Below are 24900 nucleotides of genomic sequence, written 5' to 3' on the forward strand. Positions count from 1 at the left end.
TGGTGCAGGCACACATTTGAGGATGGTGCAGGAGGGGGCAGTGTTTGAGGGTGGTGCAGGCACACATTTGAGGATGGTGCAGGAGGGGGCAGTGATTTGTTCTGCTATGTGTAGGGTCACGATGGGTTGGAACTGACTTAATGGTACCTAACGACAAAACAACTCTTATCTTATTCTTCCCACAACTGCTTAGCAGCTTCACAGGAATCACAAAAGATCTCAAATTGGAGCTGACCACATTATTAGATCACCTCATGGGGGAATCCTGCCCCAGCCAAGTTGACATAAACACAAACTACCACAGTAAGTAAACACAATTAAACAAATCTGTCCGGCTCTTGTACTCCAATATTCCATTCGTTTTAGCTGCCCTATGCTTAAGATAAACTTTAAAGTCACTTCTGACATCCATTTTTGTTGTTTCCTTCTTTCTGGTGACATTAGTAACCTTTCAGTTTTCATATAAGATGTCCTGATGTCTTCATGTAACTCTTCTGGTCTTTGGTCATTAGTGCCAATGCATCAAACTCATTCCTGTGACGGTCTCTAAAGTCTGGTGGGATGTATTCAAAGTTGTACTTTGGTTCTTATGGATTTGATTTGATTATATTAAACCTCAACTTGAACCTACACATATGTAAGATGTTTCCCCTTGACTGATGATATTGAAGTCTAACTCTTCAACTACTAATATTACTTCATTGCTTCCAGCATTAGCATCCCAATAAGCAATTATCAATGCACCTTACTTGCATGTTGGAGCTGTTTCAGACTGCAGCAAGTTGCAAAAGTCTTCAATTTCATCTTTGGCATTACTGGTTGGTGAATAAATTTGTACATAATAGATGCTAATCTATTACAGACAGTGTTATGCTTCAAGAAAGATCTCGAAATACTCTTTTTAATGAGGAATGTAACATCTTTCTTTGTCATTTCCAGTACAGGAGACTATATGATTATCATATTAGGAATGGCAAATATCAGTCCATTTCAGCTCACCAATCCCAGGATATCAACTTTCAAGCATTGCATTTCATTTTTAATGTCCTCCAATTCTTGATCCATTCTTCATAATTCCAAGTTCTAATAATTAATGGATATTTGTACCTATTACTTCTCACTTTGAGTCGTGTCTTAAAACAAGAGTCTTGAAGCTCTTACTCCACCCATGCCATGTAAGGTCAACTCTATTTTCAAATGCAGCGTGGATGCTTATCTCCCAGCACCAGTTCGGACAATGTTCTGCTGCGACCCATCAAGTTCTCGTCGGCTTGTTTGTTGGGAGAAGATTGCCAGGCCTTTTCCCCCGGGTCCATAAACCCCATTTGAAATACTAATAGCATCATTCCCAGCAAAGGAACATGCAAGTGACCACTGAAACTCGAACTCACTGCCATCGAATCAAAGCTGATTCATGGCGACCCCCAGTGGGTTTCCAAGACTATAACTGTTTATGGGAGTAGGAAGTCCAGTCTTCTCCCAAGGAGCTGCTGGTGGTTTTAAACTGCCAACCATGCAGATCAAAGTCCAACTCGTAACCATTATACCACCAGGGCTCCCGAGTTACCAGCACAGTACCAAAAAAAAAGACAGATGAGTGGCGGTTTTCAAAAGGCCTGGAGTTAGAAAATTAAAGGGAAGAACACAACTCGCATTTCTTTCTTTTTAATTTGTTTTTAGAACTAGATCTTTTTTAAAGATCATTTTATTGGGGGCTCTTACAGCTCTTATAACAATCCAAACAACAATTGTATCATATTTGTACATATGTTGCCATCATTTTTTCCTAAACATTTACTTTCTGTTTGAGTCCTTGGTATCAGCTCGGCTTTTTTTCCTCCCCCCACTACCACCCTCGTGACCTCTGGAAAAATGATAAATTATCATTATTTTCATATCATACACCTACTATTGAGAACTAGCATTCTAAACTAAACTAAACTCCAACTTTACACTTTGCATTGCACTACAGTAGGATTCTAAGGGCAGAAAATTGATGACATAGGAAGCTATAAAAGAAGAAGGCAAGAATATGCAGTCACTGTACCAACAAGAATTGGCTGATTTCAATCACTGCAGGAGGTAGTCATCTGACCATGAATCACTGGTACTGAAGAAAAAAGTCCGAGCTGCACTAACAGTACCGGTGAAACACGACAGTGTAGGAACTGACATAATAATAATTGAAATGCTTCAAAAACTAGATGCAATGTTGTAAACATTCACTTGTATAGGTCAAGAAACTTGGATAATAAATATAAAAGCTTTAAAATAAATTGTCAACAAATGAAATTAAAAGATAATGGCATTTCCTTATGAACGTTTTAAAGTCCCCTCATAGTTATTTGATTGTGTAGAAGAGAATAATATTTTTGCTCAAAGACAGGCAATGATAGAAAATCTGAATTATCAAACTGTATCAATAATACATACTAGCAAAATTCTGAAGATTATTTAAAAACAACTGCAGCCATACATCAACAGGAAACTGCAAGAAGTTCAAGCCAGACACAGAAGAGGATATGGAACAAGGGGCATCAACGGTGATGTCAGATGGACTTTGGTCAAAAGTAGAGATTATTAATGAGATTTGGTCAATTAATATGGTCCTTCTAGTCATAATCATTCATGTGATGTATTATAATTCTAGGCTCTATGCTTGTGGTTATAATTTCATTTTGGAGGGAGTTCTCTATTATAGGATTAAGGTGGAATGAATCCTTAGTCTCCACACTCTTACTACAGAGTGTGACTTAAGTCACCTTCCCTTGTTTGCCTTGGGGAGATAGTCTGCTGAACGACAAGAACCACACCTCTGTTAAGGCCATTGCTCCGGGTATAAGAGTTATCTCAGAAACACTGAGAAATCCCGGGAACATAAGAAGAATAGCACCAGTGAAGGATGCTTGAGATCTCTGAAGGGGCAGAAGCCGAGACCAGAAGCTGTGGCACAGAAACCACGGGGCAGAGCAAACCCAGGCCAAGACCAAAGGCTGTGACAAGCAGACCAGGAGACAGAACAGAGGAGCAGCACAGAAACTACAAGACTGTGAGGCAGGGCAGCGGGCTGGCTCCCTGGCCCATGGAGGCAAAGGCTGAGGGCTGGAGACCTGGTTGCTGGCTCATAAGAGGTATTGATGTTGACCAGGGACCTGTAAGCTATATGCAGTTCTTTTGGTATATACGCTTGGCTCATACATATGGCTCTGAAGTAAAATTGAAAAATAAAATAATCATAGTTTCATTTATAAACATTTAAAAGAGTACTAGTCAGATAATGGCAATTTCATTTGCTTGTAAAAAATATATTTATAGCTCTTGAATAATTTTTACATCATTGAGGGACAGGATTGGCTCTTCCACTTGAGAGCTTGCCGATCTAGGCCACTGCTGTAGCCCAATGACTGTATCCTTAATGTGTTCTGATTCTGGCTCATGCTAACCCGGTAACTTCTCTATAATGTTGTTGTGTTAGGTGCCAGCGAGTCGGTTCTGACACGACAGAACGGAACACTGCCCGGTACTGCACCAGCCGCACAATTGTTCCCATGCCCATGCCCACTGTTGCAGTTACTGTATCAACCCACCCCTCCACCAAGCAGGACGTCCTTCTCCAAGCACGGGTCTCTCTTGACAATATGTTCAACGGATGTTAGACCTCCTTAATGGTGAGCATTGTCTTTGAGTTCTGTGTGGCAACTGCAGTGAATTATCAAAGCCAGCAGAGAAGTACAGTGTTGTGAGAGACGGCGAAATGAAAAGTAGAGTGTCCATGTGGAACCTCTACATGGATCAAAAGCAGAACAAGGGACTACATGGTTCTACATGGAATCTGTCTGGAGAAAATATCTGAGAAGCTGGACTACATGAAGACTCAGGATCAGAGGATGATTCACTAACAATCTGCAATTGTAATGCAATGTAGGGACACAACTCTGCTGGTTGAAACGAAGACGACTTGAAGTACTGACGAATACAGGCCCCGGATTACACCTGAACATGAAGAAACCAAAGACTGACACATGGACAGATACACGCATCGTGATGAATGAAGACACTGACATTGCCGATGATTTCACTTGGACGAGCAATCCATGTGCACAGAAGCTGCAGTGGCGAACTCAACGATGTACTGCACCAGGGAACGGGCTTTTCCAAGTCTTGAAAAGCAGAGCCGTCACTCTGACGACTAAGACACAAGTGACCCAGGCCACGGTCTCACTGCCATCACCTGGGGCGCAGGCAAAAGCCAATGACAGACTAAGACAGCAGAGAAACTGACGCACGTGAACTGTGATGGGGTGGAGAATACGTGCTTTCCGAAGGTCTTAGACGACCCGTGAAAGGGTTGGTCGACCCCCAAAGGGGTCGCGCTCACAGGTTGAGAACCGCTGCTTTAGACACATATTTAGGAAAGGACATCGTGTTTGGTAGAGGGTCAACAAAAATGAGGGAAATCTTCAATGAGATGGATGGGTCCACACATGCCAAAGGTCGTGATGATAGCATATGACCAAGAAATGTTTTTTCTGTTAATACATAAGATTGCCAGGAGTCAGCTCCAACTACACAGGATTTATCAATATAAACAAATGTATGTGTATGCACAAATAAAATAAAGAAGAAAATGTAAAATTATAGCGTTTAAAGTCTGAGAGATGTAGATATGAGGATTATTTCTATTATTCAGCAAACTATTCTCTAAGTCTGAAACTATTTTGAAGTAAAACATGGAAAAGTTTCAAACAACAGCCCCATCTTTCTAACACCCATGCTGTTAGGCGCCATGGAGGTGGTTGCGGTTCACAGCGGGCCGATGCACAAGCATGATAACTTTAGGAATAATTCTTTTCAAAATTAAAAACCGTTTCTTCCTGCTTCCTTCTACCTCTGACTAGGAATGATTTTTAAAGCTGAAGAATCTGCCCTTAGAATTTCTAGCACCTGCGTGCTTGTATTCAACAGCCATCTTATGAAATTCCTACGAGATCTAAATGAAATAAATTCAGATGAGAGTAGAAAATGCAAAGAGCTGTGAAAGACACTGTTCCACTCCTCAGTGACAACTTTCCTCCGTGAGAGGAGGTCAGGATGAGGACATGGCAGGCTTCTACAGCTGGCGACAGAGTGAGTATCAGGATGGCAGACGGCACGCCAAGTTATTACACACTGTACACTTTACCTCAAGGGCACTGGCTTTTACCTCTGCTCTCTGTCCATGAAGCATCTTACATAACCTCTTCAGTACCCGGTAGAGAGAAACAGTGTGGGGTCCTTTCAGTAGGAACGGATCTCTCTCAAGCCTCTAGTGGGATGCATTTAGCCTACGCCTCAAGAGTTTATCTCATTTTGTGGTTTCTTTATGTTTGACTTTTTGAACTTCAAAAAGCATGTAAGATTATGTAGGCAAATAATTTGAAGTAAATCAGTCCATAGCAACTTGACTGGTTCAAAAAAAAAAGAGTTGTATTCTTAAGGGCCCAAAATGGCATCATAATGATGCCACGCAAACATGTGAAGAGGCAGCTCAAATGTCTGCTGAACACCTCCTAGGGAATATGTGAGGTAAAAAAGAATTGTAAAGAGAGATGTCTGTACTCAGTGAGCCCGCAGTCTGTGGAAAATGTGCTTTAAGGAATATCAAAACATGATTAAACGGCGAGAAACTCTAAAAAGCTTACACAAAGGAAATTTAGGCAAATTTTAATTTTTCTTCTAAACATAAACTTACCAATTTTCTCCTCAATTTACCAAGAAATAAGCCCTGAGTTATATAGTATGATTATTAACTTTTTATACCCCCATGTGAACAGAACTCATATCTGTATGTCAACATTAAATGATGGCAACTCTGATGGCATAGTGGTTATGCATTGGACTGCAATTCACAAGGTCAGCCATTCAAAGCTACCAGCTGCTCTATGGGAGAGAGACTGGATTTTCTACTTTTATAAGGACAGATAAACACCTCAAGAATAATAATGAGAGTAGCAATACCATGAGGGTAGGGGAAAGGTTGGGGGAGGAGGGGCAGAAAGGGGGAACCGATCACAATGAATAATGTATAACCTTCCCTACCCCCAAGGGAGACTAACAGAAACGTGGGTGAAGATATGAAAATAATAATAATTTATAATTTATCAAGGGGTCACAGGGTAGGAGGGTTGGGGTCGGAGGGGAAAAAGGGGAGCCGATACTAAGGGCTCAAGTAGAAAGAAAATGTTTTCAAAATGATGATGGCAATATATGTACAAATGTGCTTGATACAATTGATGTATGGATTGTTAAAAGAACTGTAAGAGTCTGCCATAAAATGATTTATTAAAAACAAAAAATGAAAGAGTTACAGTTTTGGAAATTTACAGAGGCAGTTCTAACCTGCCCTATAGGGTCGCTATGAGTCAGCATCAACTCAATGGCAGTGAGTTTTTGTTTTTTATACTTCATTTACTGAGCTAAATATTGCTACCTTATGGGGTATCACAAAAGCTAACATTGTATAGATTTTTCATATGCTTTCCTGACATATTTAGAATACAGAATACTGTTCCTGATTTATTATAAACCAGGGCTTGGCAAACTAAGACTTCCAACTAAACATGGCACAGTGCGCAACTTAGAAAGGTATCACAGAGCTGGTGTACACCCAAGATGTTGATCTTTATGTACTCCATTTTATTTCTGAGGACCTTCAATTTTCATAGATTCATACTTCATAATTCCAAGTTCCGATTAGTAGATTTTTGCAGCTGTTTCTTTCATTCTGAGTTGTGCCGCATCAGTAAATAAAGGTCTTGAAGACTTGGCTTGCAGGCTTTCCTTCATCCACGTCGCCGTGGTCGATGTACTTTGAGAAAGCAGTTTCTCCTCAGTCACATTTCGAGCATCTGCCAACCCCGAGGGCCCGTCGTCCTCGGCACTCTCCCTGATGGCGTTCTGCGTCCATTCTTTAGACCTTCCGCGTCTGACACGGTCTTGTTCCCGTGCAGAAGGTTTCCGCTGGCTTCTTCCTCCCTCGTGGGACGCTGAGCCCCTCTTTGCTGTCTGTTCTTAGTCTGGAAGCACTGCTGAACTCACCCTGGATGATTCTGCTGGCATTTGAAATATCTGTAACACAGCTCCCAGCAGCACAGCACTACATAGCCCACCACGATTCGACACAGTGACAGATACGTGGTGGGGACTTGAGGCGTACTGCTGGTGATTTCATGACAAGTAGCTACTCATGAAAAGAAACTGATGAGGGAGGGTAAATACTTTGACCAAACTACACACCCTACAAACATGCCAGGATTTAAATATTGGCTTACAGACTCTGCCTTAAACACTGTGTAACAGTAGTACCCTTTCACAGGATATAGTGCAGCAGCTTTCTGAGAGCCAATAGTTTTCCCCTGCCAACACAAGGCGTAAAAAAGTCCCAGCACATCACTTTTGAATGGCTTCCACCTTGATAATAATATGAATAAGCACGACATGGGAAAAGCACTCTATAACACCCCCCTAAAAACACGCATGAGTGAAGTCAGAATTAAAAACAACCATACATGTTTTTCAAACATTTTTCTCCCCTGGATTTTGCAAGCCCCTTTCTGCTTTTCTACTTAATTTTTGGCCATCTTAAAATATTACTTTTATTTATAAGAACTACTTTCAAAACAAAATTTCCGATGTATTTGTTTAATCCCTATTGAAATGGCCATATAATTCTCCTCTCCAAATTTATAAGAGATTTTACCAAACTATGTTCCATTAGGCAACAAAGTATAGATCAATCTGTGATAAGTCAAGAATAATCTAGATGTAAACTAGATGGAGGGAGGAAAGGGGGATGGTGAGCCAATAACAATGAGTACAAAAAATTAAGAAAATCTCATAAAATTGATTGTGGCAATGATTACACTCTTATTATATATACAAACCAATGGTTTATATGGTATGTACATTATGTCAATAAAACTGTTATATGTAAAAAAAAAAAAAAGAACAAACTATATAGCACTTAGGCAGGAAACAAACAAAATACAACTCTTAAATAAATAAAAAGCTCTAAGGGAAAATTTAAAGTAAAAATTTCCCTAATGTACACCATATAGTAAAACAAAAGTTATAGTAAAATCATAACACTTTAGAACTGATTTAAAAGAAGTTAACTTCAAATCTCCAAGCCACTTTGAGAGAAAGGCTATTTAGTTAATTTTAACAGTAATGTAGGCAGCATCAAAAGCCTGGCTATGTAGACACACAATATGTAAAGAAAACAAGATTAATTTAATCGTTGACGTCCCTAATCTGGTGAGATAGCAATGACAGGATATAGAGAATTGGTAAATTATACTGACATTCTAAAGCCTAATATTACCAATATTTAAGTTTAGAAGTTGAGAGACTTCCAGGTTGAGGTTTTCGGGCATATGGTACACCTCGTGTATCTATGTGGAGAGCAGGTAAACGGTGCAAAGAGAAAGAAACAAGGAAGGCGCAAGTCACACAGCTGGCAATCCTGAAACTCCATCGACTGAGCTTTGTAATTTCGTTAAGATTTGGCATGTTACATTTTTGGATTTTGTACTCACCTAAACCTTTTTGCCCGGGGTTCTTAGCAAAAGTAAAGGTAAACTGATAGAAATCTTTAAACTTCATTGTGTCCTTAAGCTCTTGTTCCAATCTTGGCAAAAGGATTTTTAGCTTTTCTGAGCTATCACACCTGTTACATGAAAGAGAATTAACTGTCACTTGTGGCAGACAAACAGACACATCTCCTCAAATCTATTTTCCTTCTTTTACTTGGTAAGAATTTGATATGCTGCAAGGCACTGTGGCCGGAGACTCCAGTTCCCAGACTCTGGCAACTTAGTGTGTCCTAAGACTAAGCTTTTAGTGATGAAGAGAGCGGAAATTTTGTGGGTTTTCTCTGGCTTAGGAGGAGCTCGAAATTCGCTGCAATTGACAAGAAGGGAGCTGCACAATGCCGGGAATATACTGAAAGAGACTGAATCATACACTTTAAACTGGGGAATTGTATATGCACCAGAACATATGCATTTCATGTCAAAAAAGCTGTTCTAATAAATCCACAACCCTTTTCTCTCCTGCTAAATGAGGAGCCCTGGTGGCAGCATGGTTATCCACTGGGTTGCTAACTGCAAGGTCAGAAGTTCAAAACCACCCGTTGGAGGTCCATGGATGAACGATGCAGCTTTCCACTCCCATAAGGAGGTACAGTTGGAAAACGAGAGGGGCCATTCTACTTTGTCTTATTGGAATTGACACAATGGCGGTGAGTTTTGTTTGGATCTTTTTTTTTTAGTTTCTGCAAGATGGAGTAAGGAAGCAGCTTTATTCATGCAGAAGAATACAAAGTCTTGAGGATGCAAGAGTAACAAGATGGAGAGACATCATTTTCTGAGTGGTCTCATAAGGTGGAGCCTACTGCTGATGCTGCACTATAATGAAATAGAAGATCAAACTTCTACCTTATTCAAATGACTGTACTTACAGCAGATTAACTTGTATACATACTAATACAGTTGTTGCTGCTAGTTACTATCAATTCATTCCCAGACTCACAGCAACCCCGTGCTATTTAAAATATTTAGGGGCTATAAAATTCAGCTCTATTGTTTTAAAATTGGATTTTCTTCCAAAAAGTCAATAATATTTGAAAATGCAAAATAGCAGGCACCCAGATTAGTCGTATACAAAACTTGTCATTCACTATTTCAACTGTATATAAAAGCAACATATTACTCACCCATTACTCACCCAAAGTTACTTATCCAGCAGCTTCACCCATGTAGAAAAGAATTAAGAAAATTGGACAAAGCCTTGGAAAGCATGCCTAATAAACACATATACGTAGAAAAGTAAAATATGCAGCTTAAGGTGATCATGAGAGAAGCCACCATCTACATCAAGAAACAGAATGCTACAGACACCTCAGAAGTAGCCTGGGGTTTTTTCCAAGCACAGGCCCCTCTCTTCCACAGGGAGGAATTTGGCAATGTTAACTTGTATGTTAACCACTTACCTGTTTTTCTTTGAATTTTCATCACCTAAGTAAGCATTTCTTACAGTGTAAGTTAGTTTTCCCTACATATTAGCAGTGTAAAATGGAAGCTAAGTTTGTGCTATTGTGTATGTTGTGTTAAGTATGGTTATGTGTAGCTGTGGTAGTTTCCCTTTTACAGCTACATAGAATTCATTATATTTGCATTTTACAATGTGTATACCCTAGGGACACATTGAACAATAATGACAGAAGACCCGATTAGCTGCGGGAGGACATTAAGAACATCATTCATGAAGAAAGAAAAAGGCGATTAAAAAGGCAGGCAGAAAGAAAAGCTCAACGTGGATGTCAGAAGAGACTCTGGAATTTGCTCTTCATCACAGAGTAGCTAAAACAAATGGAAGATATGATGACATCGAAGAGCTGAATAGAGAATTTCTGAGGGCAACTCAAGAAGACAAAACCAAATATTAGAATGAAATGTGCAAAGACCTAGAATTAGAAAACCAAAAGGGAAGAACATGCTCAGCATGTCTGACACTGAAAGAACTCAAGAAAAAATGCAAACCTGGAGTTGCAATCTTGAAAGGTTCTACGAGAAGAATATGTAGGCAGCATCAAGAGAAGACAGAAAAAATACAAAGTCACAGTACCAAAAAGAACTAGTTGACATCTACCATTTCAAGAGCTAGCGTATGAGCAATTACCAACGGTGGTAAAGGAAGTTTAAGCGCACTGAAAGCATTAGCCAAAAACAAGGCTCCAGGAACTGATGGAACACCAACTGAAATGTTTCAACAAGTTGATGAAGCTCTGGAAGTACTCACTTCTCTATGCTGTGAAATAGGGAAGACAACTTGGCCAACTGACTGGAAGAGATCCATATTTGTACCCATTCCAAAGAATGGACGCTCAAACTATAGAACAATATCACTTACATCACATGCCAGTAAAATTTTACTAAAGATATCCAATAACGGTTGTAGCAGTATATTTACAGGGAGCTGCCAGAGGTTCAGGCTGGATTCAGAAGGGAACATGGAACAAAGGATATCACTGCTGATGTCAGACGGATCTTGGCTGAAAGCACTGAATATTAGAAAGACATTTACTTGTGCTTTCTCGACTATGCCAAGGTATTTGACTGTGTGGACCATAACAAACTACGGATAACCTTAAGAAGAAGGGGAATTCGAGAACACTTGATTATGCTCTTGTGGAACTTGAACGTAGATTAAGAGGCAGTTGTGACAACAGGACAATGGAATATTGCATGGTTTAAAATCAGGAAAGATGGGCAACAGGGTTGTATCCTCTCTCCCTACTTATTCAATCTGTGTGCTGAGCACATCATCAGAGAAACTGGTTTATATGAAGAATGTATAAAGAATGTGGCATGAGGATTAGAGGAAGCGTTATTAACAACCTATGACATGCAGTTGATACACCCTTGCTTGCTAGAAATTCAGAAGGAGGACCTGAAGCACTTGCTGATGAAGATCAAGGATTGCAGGACACACGGAATCCAGGAACAGGAATGGGAGTAGCGATACCAGAAGGGCAGGGGGAAGGTGAGGAAAGGAGGGGAGGAATGGGGAACCAATTGCGATGCCCGACACAGAACAACACCCTCTACCCCATCCAGTGGGAAGAATAACAGAAACAATGGGGGAAGGCAGACAGCAGTCGGTGTAAGATATGAATAATAATTTATAATTTATCAAGGGGTTATGAGGGTGGGGGTGAGGAGGGAGGGAAAAAAGAGGAGCTGATACCAAGGGCTCCATAGAAAGTAGATGTCTAGAAAATAATGATGGCAACATATGTACAAATATGCTTGATACAATTGATGTATGGATTGCTATAAGAGCTATAAGAGCCCCAAACAAAATGATCTTTAATATTTAAATAAAAGTTTTAAAAAGATTGCAGCCTTCAGTAAGGATTACAACAACATAAAGAAGACCAAAATCCTCACAACTGGACCAATAGGTAACATCATGATAAACGGAAGAAAAGGTGGAAGTTGTCAAGGATTTTGTCTCACTTGGATCCACAATCAGTGCTCATGGGAGCAGCAGTCAAGAGATCAAAAGAAGCATTGCATTAGGTAGTGTTTCGTTCTGGAGGAGAAAGATGAGCCTGTTTGCTCCTGCAAAAGTATATTATCCAGGGTCACTATGAGTCAGAAATGACTCAATAGCACAGGATTTTGGGGGCTCATTCAGATGATGGATTTCTTTACGGTGTTTTCTGGATGATAAAAAGGTCTTTTCTCTCTTCCTTTTTTTGCATAGTACACGCTATACAATGTGCAGCCTTTTCTTTTACAATATATTTTTTTGGGTGCATGTGTGTGATGTGTTTTAAAGTATTTGCTACTGAAAGGTCACAGAGCCATTCACCTGTAGTTTCTTCCAGAGCTTCGTATTTTGCTTTTGCCATTCAGACATGAAGGTCTACAATCTACCTGGAAGTGCTATATGGTGTGAGGTAGAAATCAAGGTTACCTTTCCCCCCCCTTCATAATAGCTGATTCTCCTGAGAAACGTTCCTTCTCCACTTCTTGAGTGGGTTATTTTTGTCATAAGCCAAATATAACATAGGTTTGTTTCTGGGCTTTCCATCTGTTCCGCCATCTATTATGCTACTCAACACTAGGCAGTCTTAAATCACTATAGTTTCAAAAGTTTGGAGTGTCTGGTAGAACTAATCTTCCTACTTTGTTCTTTCTCTTGCAGAATTTTTGGCTACTCTTGATGGTGCATTTTCACATATATTTCAATTCAGTTTGGGAAATCGCATATATAAGTCCATTACTTACTAGGATTGTGACATATTGCATAAATGTATAGATAAATTTGGTGGCAAAATATTGAGTCTTTCAATGAATGAGTTCTATTTCTCCATTTATTCAGATTTTCTTTCCTCTCAATGAGCTCAATGTGTTCTGTATGGGGATATTGTACATTCTTAATTAGGCTTTCTTAATTATTTTTATTTTTGATACATACTTGAGATTATATTTTAAAAATTCATTTTGCCTTGTTGCCAGTATTCTGATATATCATAGATTTTTTTTTTATCCCATAGTCTGGCTAAATTTACTGATTCAAACATTTTGTCAATTAGATTAGCTAAAACTTCTTGTTCGATATTGAATAGAAACAAGCTTTCCACTCTAACTGTAGCGGCCTGGTTTGCTACGCACTTGACCCAGAAAACCCTACAAAATCCTGCAAATCAAGAGGGTCGAACCTCCAGGGCCACTTCAAGAACACTGGTGAACTGCCCAAGCCATCAAAGGCGAGCACATCCGGAAAGCTGCCAAATACTTGAAAGAGGTCACTCTGCAGAAGCAGTGTGTGCCTTTCCAACACTGCAATGGTGGCGTGGGTAGGTGTGCCCAGGCCAAACAGTGCGGTTGGACCCAGGGTCGGTGGCCCAAAAAGAGTGCTGAATTTTTGCTTCACTTGCTTAAAAATGCAGCAAGTAATGCTGAACTGAAGGGTTCCATGTGGATTCTCTGAGCACATCCAGGTGCGGACTTACAGAACTCGTGGTGGATCAACCCATCCATGAGTGCCCCCTGCCAGATTGAGATGATCCTGACTGAGTAGGAACAGATCGTTCCCAAACCAGAAGAGGAGGTTGCACAGAAAAAGATTTCCCAGAAGAAACTGAAGAAGCAAAAACTCATGGCTCGGGAATAAATTAAGCTTAAAATAATCAAAGTTAAAGCAGTAAAAAAAAAAGAAACAAGTTTTCCAGTTTTGTTCTTATCCCAAAGAGAAGTGCTTTACAATGCCAAAAAGCATGCTTACTACAGTGGGTTTTTTTTTTTTTTAAATGTGTGTGTGTGTGTGGCAGTGGAGGGGGAGAGTGGCTCAAATTAAAGACAGTCCCTCCTAAGTTTACAGTGATTCTTCTTTTTTATAATCAGTGGAGAGCGCTAATGCAATCCCCCACTACCACAAACTATGCAGTCGAGTTTCCCACATTTGGGGAAATCGCAGGAGTCAGCACAAACAGAGCGCAGTGGATAAGGCTCACCCTGGGAAAACCACCTTCGTGACCATGGGATCTCCCCTGCCAGGTAAGTATATATTGAACCAAATACCACCTTGTCTCCAATATTCTAGCTTTGAAAAGGTCTTGAAATTGGAACGCATTAAATCCTCCTACTTTGTTCATTTATCAAACCTGCTTTGTGTATTGAGATAAGTACTTTTGTCACTTTTCTTAGAAACATGCCAAATTAAATGGATTTTATAGGTTAAGCAAATCTTGTATTAGTGAACTATGACAAACTTTATCATGATCTGTTTTCTGATTTTTTTGTTATTGATTTAGGGGCTGGAGTTAGTTTACCAATGATTTGTTTAGGATTTTTATCTCATGTAACTTTTGATTCTTATAGAATGGTCTATAATTTTCCAACCTCAAAATGTCCCCTACATTTGCTATCAAGACTGTGCTGGCTCCAAAATAAATTAGGGAGTGTTTTCTTTGCTAATCTCTGGAAGAAGTTCTGTAAAATTAGTAGGGTTTGTTGTTGTTTTAAAGCTTTTGCTACTGAAAGGCCACAAAAGGATTCTCTTTTATTTTCCTCTACGATTTGCCAGCAAAAGCATTCAAGCTAGGAGTTTTTTCTGTGAGTTTTAAATGATGGGTTTAGTTTCAGAATCCAGGGAAGACGACTCCTTCAGGACCAGTGGTGAGAGTGGCGGTGCCTGAGGATGGAGGGAATGTGGGGTAGAAAGGGGGAACCTATTACAAGAATCTACATATAGCCTCCTCCCTGGGGGATGGACAGCAGAGAAGAGGGCGGGTGGGAGGGGGGAGACGTCGGACAGTGTAACTTATGACCAAACAATAATAATTTATGAATTATGAAGGGTTCATGAGGGAGGGGGAGGGGGAAAGGAGGGGAAAAATGAGCAGCTGATATTAAGGGCTAAAGTAGAAGGCAAATGTTTTGAGAATGATGAGGGCAACAAATGTCCATATGTGCTTGACACAATGGATGTATGTATGGATTGTGATAAGACTTGTATGAGACCCCAATAAAATAATTAAAACAAACAAAACAAAACAACAACAACAACAAAATAACATCAATAGCAATAAGAAAGGCAAGCTTCCAAAGTACTTTATGAGTCCAAGAACTCCAGGAAAAACAGTCCCTACTTCCCTGTTCTGAGAGATCTAGGGATAGTCGTTTTGGCTAAATGGATTAGGAAGAACACTTATGTTCTGCCAGCTCTGCCAGCTTCACATGTGTCTTGTAGCCGTGTGCTCTTCGAGTCCCCTGGGCACTGGCTCTCTTTGACTCTTTTGCCCTAGAAGCATGCCTATCAATTCCCTGGAAATAAATAGCAACCAAAATAAAGGGTTTTATTGTGTGGTTTAAAAAAAAAAAGAATTACAGAACTAAGATTTTCTGTATCTTCTTCTGTTGGCTTGATACGTTTTGTGTTTTAAACAATTTCTTGTTTACTTTAGGCTGTAAGACTTATTGGCACAAAGTGTTAATATATACTCATCCTTTTATTATTTACTGGACTCAGCAATGATGTTCCCTTTTTCATTTTATATTGATTTGTTGTCATTTGAGTCTTCGACTAACAAAGGTTTGGCTTTATTGATCCTTTCTACTAATTGCTTTCTATTTAATTAAATTAATGCTTTAAAATTAATTACTTCCTTATATGTTGAGCTTAATTTTCTCTTTTTTTCTACATCTTGAGATATACATTTAGCTGATTTTTACCCTTCATTCATTCTAAAGCACACATTAAAAACCAGGATCCTACAAACTTTTGACATGTAGTGTTTCTTCATTTAATCACAAATATTTTCTAATTTCCAGGGTAACTGCTTCCTCAACCCAATATGTTTGAATCCATTTCTGGATTCTCCATTGTGTTCCATAGGTAGATTTATCTGTCTTTAACCCAAAACCACATTGTCTCCAATAGTCTAGCTTTGAAAAGGTCATGAAATTGGATTGTATTAAGTCCTCCTACTTTGTTCATTTATTACAAGATGGTCAATTTTAATAGTTTCTAGGTCTGCTATGTGATTTTTAAGTCATGTTTTATTCTCAGACAATTTCTAAACCTCTTGAACAAAAAGAGCCAAGCTATTTAAAATTAAAAACATTTTATATCAGGTGCAACCTTCGTGAGTCCATTTCCACTGTGTCCATTTCCTCATAGTCCTATTTATTTCTGATTTTGTGCTGGACACCGTACTGGGAGAGTATTTTGTAGAAGCAATGTAGGCTAGTTTCTTTTTCGAAATGCCATCTTTATTATACGCACTGCTGAAGCAAGCACACAAATAGCATTTTTAGTTACTTTTGCCAGGCACCTGTGAGCACTAGCAATCTGAAATTACCTTCTTCCAATTTTAGGTACTGATATTTTCTAGGCCACCCACATGACCTGAGCCGGAGAGCAATTCCTGTCAGGACTAGCAGTTTTCCCTTACCCGGGAACAGGCCTTCTGATTTCAAACTCGAGTGTGAGAAAAATTATCCAGGCCTTTACTGTTGGCAGGTTCCCGGCTCTAATTTTTGTACTCTTTCGTTGTCCAATTTTCATTTCTCCTCTCATAAAATGGTGTCAAGACAAAGGGCAAATGCCTTCAGAGTGAAAGCATCCGCGAACATTAATTTCACTTCTTGGGAGCTATTTCACCATTCACCAACCCTTAGCACTCTAACGCCTTCCAGCAGAGTTTCTGGACCACCACACTGGTTGGTCTACATTATTTGGTACATTTCTAACCATCAAGCTCAGAAATCTTATGTTAAGAATTCTCAAGCCCTTAATGAAAGGGTGTAGGAGTAACAGTTAAAGACAGGTAATTTAATCAATGATAGAAAGAAAAAAGCATGAAAAAAACAATTACAGCAAACACAACAGCTAAAGTTTTTGTTAAAACTAAGCACTATTGAGACAAGAAGAGGCATAGTCCTTTATACACTCAAGAACACTGACGTCACCATTTACAGTGCAGAAGACATTTAAGCTACTTGGACTTTGTGCAACACTTTCCACTGACAGCAGCCTGGCAGCAGTGAGTAGTGACGACTCGTGGCTGCTAACTGAAAGTCCAGCAACTTGAACCCACCAGCCATTCTGCATCAAAAAGATGGGGCAGTCTGCTCCCATAAACACTACAGCCCCGAGAACCATATGGGGAAGGTTCTCCTTAAGGGGTTGCCATGAACCAGAATGGACTAAGTAGCAGTGGGGTGGCTTTCATATTTACAAAATTCTGTCACCTTTAACTGCTCTGTAGGATACGACCAGCAGTAAGTAATATTATCCCCCCCCATGAGCTTGTGGCCTTAAATTACAGACTATTTTTCATAGTTTCTATATAAGAAATTATGTAATATATTTTTGAAAGACTTAGACGCCAAATCTTTAGAATACTTTTATAAGTTATGGCATTTGGAAAAATAATAGCTAAGAACTAAAAAATAAAAAACTATTCTCTTGTATAACATATTTTTAGATAATACATACGAAATGCTAATAAGTGTTTTCATAATAAGCACTGATTTCTAAAACTTCCCAATTAAGGCACATTTAATAGATGGGATAATATCCATTCCAATACCAACAGGACTCTTTTTCAATATGGGTTTTCCATTCTAAATTTTTTATTCTAAAACTAGGATTCATCTAGGCTTTCCTATGTAACAAACCCAAACCTGTTGCTGTTAAGCAGATTCCAACTCATGGTGACCTTATCAGATGGAGTAGAAATGCTGTACAAGGTCTCCAAGACTGAATGTTCACAGGAGCAGGCAGCATCGTGTTTATCCTGTGCTGTGCCTGATTGGTTCCAACTGCTGACCTTGCAGTTAGAAGCCCACCCCTTAGCCCACTTCACTCCCAGGGCTCTTCCTAAGTACAAGGAGAATGGAATATGCTAAATGTTACATCATTGTCTTAATGCTGGTTTTGCTTGATTTTATATAACTACCAGGAATGCGGTAATACTAGAAATAAAATCGTAGAGGCTTTATCATTTAAATACAGTCAGTCCTCAGGGTATAAATGAGATTCACCTCTATGTCTTAAGAATGTGTAGGTGAGTTGGGACAACGATTGAGTCTTTATTTAGCTTTACTTAAGAATCTAAGGAGTCCTGGCGGCATAGAGGATTATGAGTTGGGTTGCTAACCACAAGTCAGCAGGTCTAAACCACCAGCTACTTTGAGGGCGAAAGGTGAGGTCTTTGGCTCCCATAGAGATTTACAGCTTTGTAAACCCAGTGGCAGTTCTATAGGGTTGCCATGAGTCAGAATTGTCTCAATGGTAGTAAGTTTGGTTTTGAGTTTTTAGAGATGAGGTCTTAACCTTGGCTGATCATTGGAATCACCCGGGGATCTGATGAAACTACAGACCTGTGGGCTCCTCACTCTAAAGATTCTGACTCATTAGGCTGAAAACAGAGGCCCAAACCAAACACCACACTCACTAAGAGTGATGCCGAGTCATAGCAGCCTTTTAGGACAGGGTAAAACTGTCCCTATGGGTTTCCAAGACTGTCAGCTTTTCACAGGAGTAGAGAACCTCATCTTTCTCCTGAGCGAGCTCAGAGATCTGTATCAGTGAATCCTGAGGTGATTCCAAAGATTAGCCATGTTTGGGAACTTAAGGCTTTGGAGAAATGACTCAACGTTTTTCAATGATCTAAAAGCTGCATGTGTGTGTGGCATTATAGAAGAGGCAAGCAGTTATTAAAATGACAAGAAAGAAAGGAAAAAAACAAAAATCAACACTTCTATATAAAACAGAATTGTTACCAGCCTAAAACAAAATGAGATTGTATTAATATTTAATGTAGCAAAGCAGAAAACTACACACTTAGTACACAGTACTATGAAATGAACTGAATGACAAGACAAGCAAACAAAATATATCCTTGATGTTTGCTACTAATTCAAAATTTGGCAGGAAAAAAAAAAAAGAAAACAAGTGATAAAAGGGATTCATGTAGAAAGTTAAGATAAGCCTTAACAGTGTGGGTGTATAAGGCATTTCCCAGATACACAGAGAAAATACACATCAGATTAATCTTTTTTGAAAAACAATGTTAAAAATAGCTGGGGCGGGGGGCGTGGGGGGAAATCTAAACGGAGAACAACTTACCCAAGCTCTGTCATGCCATCTACAAATTCCTTTTTGCTAAATTCACATTGCGTAGCTGCCCTGAACTTCCATGCTATAACCAAAACGCTGATGCTGGCAGGATCTAGGCTTAAATCATCACAAAACTGCTGAATCCCATCAACTCCAATTTTATTTTCATCTTGTGGATCTACAGTTAAAGGAGGAAAAGTTATATCATTTTTAAAGGTATTGCTAAAGTGAATGGTTAGAATCTTAGTTTACGGGGTATGGCAAGGCTGTTTCAAATACATCAATCAATAAACTGCAATTTTGTACTGTACAGAAAAAAAATGATGAGTAACAAATAACCTACCCAGAAACTAGTGTCATTTTAAAAAAAATGTAGGTTTCTGGATTCAGGGTGGTGTGTGCGTGTGCGTGTGCGTGTGCGTGTGCGTGTGCGTGTGTGTGTAAAATCATTGAAACTGCTTTGAGAAGACTTCACTATTAGGGAACAATTTACCTTTTGCCAGAGGGTGCCTAAAAAAAAAAAGAAACAATTTATCTTCCCTGAAACAAAATAAAAATTCATGTTTACAGAATTTTACTTGGCCCAAAGGCAAACTATTAAGAATGATACAGTATTGGTGTTTATATTTTAAGTTTCTAATCCCAATCCTGCCAAAGCAAAGATCTATTGAATTTTTTTCTTTTTACTGTTTTTTATTTACTAGTTCTAATGCCGCTGTACAGCAATTATTTTTATAATCAATTACCTTATGTACACAGTTTAGAAAGTCTGACTTTCCCTTCCATGTCTAGTTTAAACATAAAAGATTTTAGTATTCTCTAATAGAAAATCAAATAGTAAACTCTGTTGAAAGCATCCCAGCAAGATGTCACCAAAGTAGGTCAAGCCATCTCAGACAGACTGAGTATGCAAAGGGGCTTCAAAATGAACACTGGATGGGAAAATTCCATTACCTTTTAATTCCATTTCCCCACAAACTTTTTGAATCCCACTAACATCATATCATAATGTATGTGTAACTGGTATACAATGTACTAATAGAAAGTTTAACACTTGGCTCAAACAGAAGATCGTGATAAACTTTTCTTCTTCATACAAACTTTAGCTTTGGTCACTTAAGGACTATTTGTTAGTTACCTTGAGTCAATTCCAACTCATGGTGACCCAATGTGTGCAGAGTGGAGCTGCCATGGCGTTTTTAAGGCAGTGCCCTTTTGGAAGCAGTCACCACGTTCATCTTCTGAGGTGTCTTGGGGTGGGTTCACAAGTCATCCTTTGTGCTAACAGCTGAGCACACAAGCCAAACTCACGGACACTGAGCTGATTCCGACTCGCAATGGCCTATAGGACAGCGTAGAACTGGCTCTGGGGTAAGGTGACCAGATGTCCTGCTTTGGGAGGGACAGTCCTGATTGTTGGCGTTTTAAAAAAGTCCCAATTTTTGGAAAGAATGCACAACAAGGTAGGGAACGGTCTATTTGGTCCATATAGACCAAATTTTTAATCAATGGGGTCCCGCTTTAAATCTGGTCATCCTACTCTAGGGGTTTCTGAGACTATAAATCTCTATGGGAGTAGTAAGTCTCATCTTTCTCCTGAGGAGTGCCTGGTGGTTTCAAACTGTTGACCTTGTGGTCAGCTGCCCAACGACTTACCCTTTATGCTACCAGCGCTCCTGAGGGTCTCCTAAGTACTATGTTAAAAAACAAGCCAAGCTCACGGCTATCAAATCGATTCTGACTCATAGCGACTCTATAAGATATGGTAGAACTGCCCATTTGGGTTTCTGAGACTTTTTCTGAATCTTGATGGAAGTAGACAGCCTCATCTGTCTGGTAGGTGCATACCTCTATCTGCTTAGCAGCTCAGTGCATGGCCAGCAGGACTCCTCAAACACTATATACTACTACCATATCTATGGATACGTTGTTCCCGAAGAAAAGACACAAAATTCAATGAATAGAAAAATAAACATCCATTCAACTTGATTCTCCTATACTAACGACAGGACAAATTCAGCTGTGGAATTGGTAGACCAAAAGTTTATCCTGAATTATCACTGATTCTTTCACTCAATTCTATATTTCTAACATTATACATTTTAAGAATAATAAAGAAATTGGTCTACAATGGTCTCACTTAATAAACAGTTTGAGTAAATTTCATATACAATATTGTTAATTATTTTAAAGTGGTTTTATATATAACATTTCATTGTCATACATTCATATAACTGGCTATATATATGCATATTTTAAACTAGCTATATTTAACAACAGCTTTGAACTTAATATTTTAGAGTCTAAGATGATTATATCATGTCATAGATCTACTTAGAATATCTAGAATGTGAATAAAATTAAATGATTAACTTAAAGCATACAAAACAACAATGAAACCAGACCCACTGCCATCGAGTTTATTCCAATTCATACTGGCCCTATGTAGAGTTTCTGAGACTGTCGATCTTGTTAAGAATAGACAGACTCAGACTTCTCTTCTGGAGCAGCTGGTGAGTTTGAACCACCAATTTTGTGGTTAGTATGCCAGCACCATCAGAATGAAATTAAATGATTAACTTAATTCAAATTAAAGTATAAAGTCTTACATTCACTTGTATAAAAAGTGTTTTCAAATGCCCTGCACATAATTTTCCTGGCCTTAAACATTTGCATAGTATATGACTTAGAAAATCAGTTCTAAAAATAACTTAGCCAAAAATTTACAAAGTATTCTAAACCTTGAAAATACTCATATTTTTTTGAGAATTACAATACGTAGTTATTTTTAACCATAGCATATGTTGTTGAACCAGGACTCTGACTTTACTTTTTCTGGTTTTAAAATTTTGGAAATATAAGATTAACCTTTTAAACAGAAGGGAAAAGCAAAATAAGTCAACACTTGAAACACTGCTGCCTCTCCTGATAAAGCCCAGATTTAAAGTTTGAGATAAAAAGCACACTGCAAAATAAATAAATAAAAGCATGCTGCGTTTTTGTATGTATTCATCAGTGTATACTTATTTTTGTAGCACAATTGTATTTTGATAGGAAAAGTTCCATTCTAAGAATTAAAATAAAAATTGTCCTCAATTTCCAACACAACGGCTTCTTTGCTCAGAGCTTTCCCCCAAGCTTTAAACATCTGAAATTGTCTAAGTGCTGAAACACTACAATGCTGTTTCAATAAAGCTGACGTTTTATTTCCCTTCAGGTTTTCATGATATCTTATTGTTCTTTTTGGTGTTGTTGTTGAGAATATACACAACAGAAAGCCGATTCAAGCACTTCCCCATGACATTGACTACACACAAGTGGTGCAATCTTTCTCACCTACTTTTTCCTGAGCTGTTCCTCCTCTCCAACACAAATTCACTAATCCCCTAGCTCGCTGCTGTCAGTTTGACCCCATACAGATAGTTCTTAAAGAAAAAACAGTGCTGAAGACACACAATTCACTCGTTAAGCTAAACTACTGTTAGATTTTTCAGAAGACTTCAGGGGTATTTTGAGGTAAAGGCTATCTATGATCTCAGGATAAAACTATTAAGTAAAATTATTAAGTTTTGGAGATTCACCAGCCTCCATGGCTCCAGAACAGCTGGATTCCGGGAGCATTTGAAATGCTGTGCTGCACTTTCCCCCTTTTGGTCAGGATTCTTCCACAGAGGTTTTTTTGTTGGTTTTATTGGCTTATAATACACACATCAAATTCAGTCTAATCACATCAAGATTCTATAGAGTTTTTGATCAAATTATTCACTAATGGTAGTCAGCAACTTCTGGTTTCATGATATTGTTCTTAAGCAACCTTTCTTACCCATAAATCTCTCAGCCTTAAAAGCAGTGCTTGACATAAAATACCGTATTAAGAGAAATAATCATGCAGCCATGGCCGTACAGCCCAGGGCAATGACAATCTCCTTCTAACTGTAATCAAACTTGCTGCACAAATCAAGTGAGATTCACGTCCAGATAAGTCTTTAGGCTCTTCTAATTTCATTCCTAAATTATGTTAATTATCAAAGCTTCAGGAGCTCTGGTGCTGCAGTTGTTAAGCACTTGGCAGTTAACTGAAAAGTTGGTGGTTTGAACCCACAGGTCACTTCATGAAAGATGTGGCCATTTGATTCATAATGACATGCAGCACTGGACACTGGAAGTTCTACTCAGTCTCACAGGGTCATTGTGAGTTGGAATCTACTGACAGCAGTGGGTTTGAGACTCTCTTCTGTTTTATTTAGTCAACCGTTTCAGATTTCCAGCTGAATATCAGGAAGTGAAGAAGTAAGATCTAGGAGATTTTTTCTGTGTGCAAGGCATCAGACATTCTAGAAATGTAACATTCATTCGGCTATACATATTTTAACGTTTACAACTTTTAAAATGCTTTGAGTATTAACAGCCTTACCTTTGTACCTGTTATAGAGTTGCTCTAGTTTCTTCTTGTCTACTGAATTTCTCATGGATTCTTTGTAGAATGAGTCTGGGTTTTGGAAAAAGTTGTCTGTTGCCACTTCTAGTTTCCACTCATTCTGCGTTAAGCAGTAAATAGCAGTTCTCTCGCCAGCCTGCGTAAATGCCATAAACTGGCGGACCTTGTCCTTCTGAGACGATTTAAGCTTATGCTTTGGGATGCAAAAGAAGCGGGAAAGCCAATGAAGCTAATCCAGAGGTTTGTTTCAGCATTCTATTACTAATTCCTATATTTAAACTGGATTTAGTTTTCTTGTTGGGTGACTCAACTTGACTTCAGAATTACAGGAAGACAAGGCCTTGTTCTTCATCAGTTAAAAAGACTGCACAGTCTTCTGAAAATTGAAACGACAGCATCTATATAGTAACAGATATGCAAAGTCTACTTTTTAAAAAGTCACGAGAATCATTATTTTATATAAAAACATTTTGTTTCTACCCAGTTCACTTTGCGTGAAGTATAGCATGCTTTATTATTCCCCCCAAGCCTCTAAGTCTCAGCAACATAGGCTCCTTTATGAAACACATCTAGCTAGCCAGCTGATGAAATAAGGGCAGATATAACACAGATCTTAACATTATTGCTGTTGGTCTGTTTGTAGAGTTCTTTGGCATAAATAAGGTACTTGAATTAACTTCAGGCTCAAACGATTAGTTAGAAGCTCCACAATTCAGATGTGTTGCTATTGCTTTAAATTTTTCAAGTTCAAAAATCAACAACCCTTGTCTTTGGCCTCGGCAGAGCCACTCTGACGAAAGCACTCACACATCACTAAGAATAATGTGAAAAACTCCCACAGAAGTTCCAAAAGCAGGCTCACACAGAATGCCTGTTATGACTGCATGAAAATGGTAGCAGAACACGTGTGCGTGAGGCATAAATGAAGCAACGGCATAGGGGAAAGGCTATGGGTAGGTAGTAACTAACAGAAACTGCCAAGTAAATGTACTGTATGTAGTATGTAATGAAAGAAAACACTGTTGCAATATTTCCAGATAAGGAGAGTCAAGTTTCCAGAAAAGAAAGGGATTTACTGATTTTCCTGTCAATCAAAACAGACACTATAATCGACTGGATGCCAATGTTTCACACAACTGCTTTACATAATAATAGGATACAGGGAAATTTTTTACTGCAAAGAATTTATAGAAAACAATAATGTAATACATAAACTTAAATATATGCTATTTAACATCACATATATTTAACAAGATGAAGAAACCGAGGGCAAGGAAAAGGGA

The 24900-nt window shown here is 38.8% G+C and overlaps 1 protein-coding gene and 1 non-coding gene across 2 annotated transcripts in view; both read right to left on the minus strand.

The window, feature by feature from the left end:
• The window catches only part of DCUN1D2 (defective in cullin neddylation 1 domain containing 2), a 40202-nt gene extending 16192 nt beyond the window's left edge, over positions 1-24010 (minus strand). Inside the window, exons 1-3 of the mRNA XM_004704422.2 lie at positions 23594-24010; positions 19189-19357; positions 8577-8707 (exon numbers count right to left, since the gene is read on the minus strand). Of these exons, the coding sequence (XP_004704479.1) occupies positions 8577-8707; positions 19189-19357; positions 23594-23768 (475 nt within the window). The 5' untranslated portion in view covers positions 23769-24010. The remainder of the gene's footprint in view (positions 1-8576; positions 8708-19188; positions 19358-23593) is intronic.
• LOC115873253 lies at positions 13953-14116 on the minus strand. Its single transcript, XR_004048306.1, has one exon. It is a non-coding gene; the product is annotated as a U1 spliceosomal RNA (small nuclear RNA).
• Positions 24011-24900: the final 890 nt, after the last annotated feature.

Source organism: Echinops telfairi, unplaced genomic scaffold (assembly GCF_000313985.2).
Source record: "Echinops telfairi isolate 266 unplaced genomic scaffold, ASM31398v2 ScPeMD7_7467;HRSCAF=8505_1, whole genome shotgun sequence".
Lineage (NCBI taxonomy): Eukaryota > Metazoa > Chordata > Mammalia > Afrosoricida > Tenrecidae > Echinops > Echinops telfairi.